Source organism: Trypanosoma cruzi, genomic scaffold (assembly GCF_000209065.1).
Source record: "Trypanosoma cruzi strain CL Brener 1047053514123 genomic scaffold, whole genome shotgun sequence".
NCBI lineage: Eukaryota > Euglenozoa > Kinetoplastea > Trypanosomatida > Trypanosomatidae > Trypanosoma > Trypanosoma cruzi.
The window spans coordinates 1-2,228 of NW_001849248.1; the positions used below are offsets into that span (position 1 = coordinate 1).

At 60.9% G+C, this 2,228-nt stretch overlaps 1 protein-coding gene across 1 annotated transcript, besides 1 other annotated feature; it reads left to right on the top strand.

Moving 5' to 3' along the window:
- Nucleotides 1-2,228: a sequence feature (heterozygous, non-Esmeraldo-like haplotype).
- Nucleotides 12-1,457, top strand: Tc00.1047053509413.10 (hypothetical protein, conserved; the record flags this gene model as incomplete). Its single annotated transcript, XM_797563.1, has 1 exon — nucleotides 12-1,457. The coding sequence occupies one exon, from the start codon at nucleotides 12-14 to the stop codon at nucleotides 1,455-1,457; it is 1,446 nt and encodes a 481-aa protein (XP_802656.1).

Here is a 2,228-nt window from a genome sequence, read left to right on the forward strand (position 1 = left end):
CGGCACTGATCATGCCCCTCCCGTTGCGCACGGTGCTGGTGCCTTCCGTGCCACGCAGTAACACCTTCGCCTTCTCCTCCACGGCACTGATCGTGCCCCTCCCGTTGCGCACGGTGCTGGTGCCTTCCGTGCCACGCAGTAGCACCTTCGCCTTCTCCTCCACGGCACTGATCATGCCCCTCCCGTTGCGCACGGTGCTGGTGCCTTCCGTGCCACGCAGTAGCACCTTCGCCTTCTCCTCCACGGCACTGATCGTGCCCCTCCCGTTGCGCACGGTGCTGGTGCCTTCCGTGCCACGCAGTAACACCTTCGCCTTCTCCTCCACGGCACTGATCATGCCCCTCCCGTTGCGCACGGTGCTGGTGCCTTCCGTGCCACGCAGTAACACCTTCGCCTTCTCCTCCACGGCACTGATCATGCCCCTCCCGTTGCGCACGGTGCTGGTGCCTTCCGTGCCACGCAGTAACACCTTCGCCTTCTCCTCCACGGCACTGATCATGCCCCTCCCGTTGCGCACGGTGCTGGTGCCTTCCGTGCCACGCAGTAACACCTTCGCCTTCTCCTCCACGGCACTGATCGTGCCCCTCCCGTTGCGCACGGTGCTGGTGCCTTCCGTGCCACGCAGTAGCACCTTCGCCTTCTCCTCCACGGCACTGATCATGCCCCTCCCGTTGCGCACGGTGCTGGTGACTTCCGTGCCACGCAGTAACACCTTCGCCTTCTCCTCCACGGCACTGATCATGCCCCTCTCTTTGCGCACGGTGCTGGTGCTTTCCGTGCCACGCAGTAACACCTTCGCCTTCTCCTCCACGGCACTGATCGTGCCCCTCCCGTTGCGCACGGTGCTGGTGCCTTCCGTGCCACGCAGTAACACCTTCGCCTTCTCCTCCACGGCACTGATCATGCCCCTCCCGTTGCGCACGGTGCTGGTGCCTTCCGTGCCACGCAGTAGCACCTTCGCCTTCTCCTCCACGGCACTGATCGTGCCCCTCCCGTTGCGCACGGTGCTGGTGACTTCCGTGCCACGCAGTAACACCTTCGCCTTCTCCTCCACGGCACTGATCGTGCCCCTCCCGTTGCGCACGGTGCTGGTGACTTCCGTGCCACGCAGTAGCACCTTCGCCTTCTCCTCCACGGCACTGATCATGCCCCTCCCGTTGCGCACGGTGCTGGTGCCTTCCGTGCCACGCAGTAACACCTTCGCCTTCTCCTCCACGGCACTGATCATGCCCCTCCCGTTGCGCACGGTGCTGGTGCCTTCCGTGCCACGCAGTAACACCTTCGCCTTCTCCTCCACGGCACTGATCATGCCCCTCCCGTTGCGCAGAGGCGCGATGTTCTTTCTTCGGTGCGGAGGCGGCGCGGCCTGCTTGTCTTTTGTGGGCGGTGCCAGAATATTGTCTACATCCAGTTCAGGCCCTAAAGTTGCTTTTTCACATGGTTTGTCCTGTGAATGACTCTTGAAACCCTTTTCATACTGCTTCAATCGATGGTGTTCTTTGAGTATGTCAATGACAGTAGGAAAGATGCATGTGGCAATGGATCGCTGTAGTTCAGCGTCGGTGCGGGTGCCGTCGTGTTCCACAGCCGTTTGCACAATGAGAGAGTCTCCGTAGTACTCATCTGTTGTTATGTTCGCTCGAGGGACGTCAAGACGACAGGCGATGTCCTGAGCAACTGCCTCCTTGATTTGAGGCCGTACCTCACTTGGCAGCGCACGCCATTTATACCCACAAATAACGCCACAGAGAAGGGATTTTTGTGCAGCGACTGACGCGGCACGCTCTGGCTGTTGTAGCTTATCCTCCGTCCTTGTGTCCTTTTTCTTCTCATCCCCCTCGCCGCCCCACACCTTCGGAGTCGCTGAGTATGGTCGAGATGGCTCCAGAGGAATTACGTGGGACCTTAGCCGCTCAGCCTTCCGTAGGGCCTTTGCATGCCGGTCCTCCACCACTTTTAGGGTGATCCACGAGCTGCTCTCATCGAGGGCTATCGCCTTGCGCTCCCCTTCCTCCTCCTTCCCCAACAGCGTCAGTGCCATCTCCCACGACTCCTGCATTTCTCGTGCCTTCTCGCTTTGTGTGCGGAGGCCGCTCCAGTGTCGCTGCTGCTGCCACAAGCCGGTCAACGAGGGAACATTGCGGAAGAGCCCTCCGCCCGGCGTACCGCTCTTCAGTGGAAGAGTGGGCCTTGGACTCCGCCTGTATTCATCCATTATATTCGCAGTG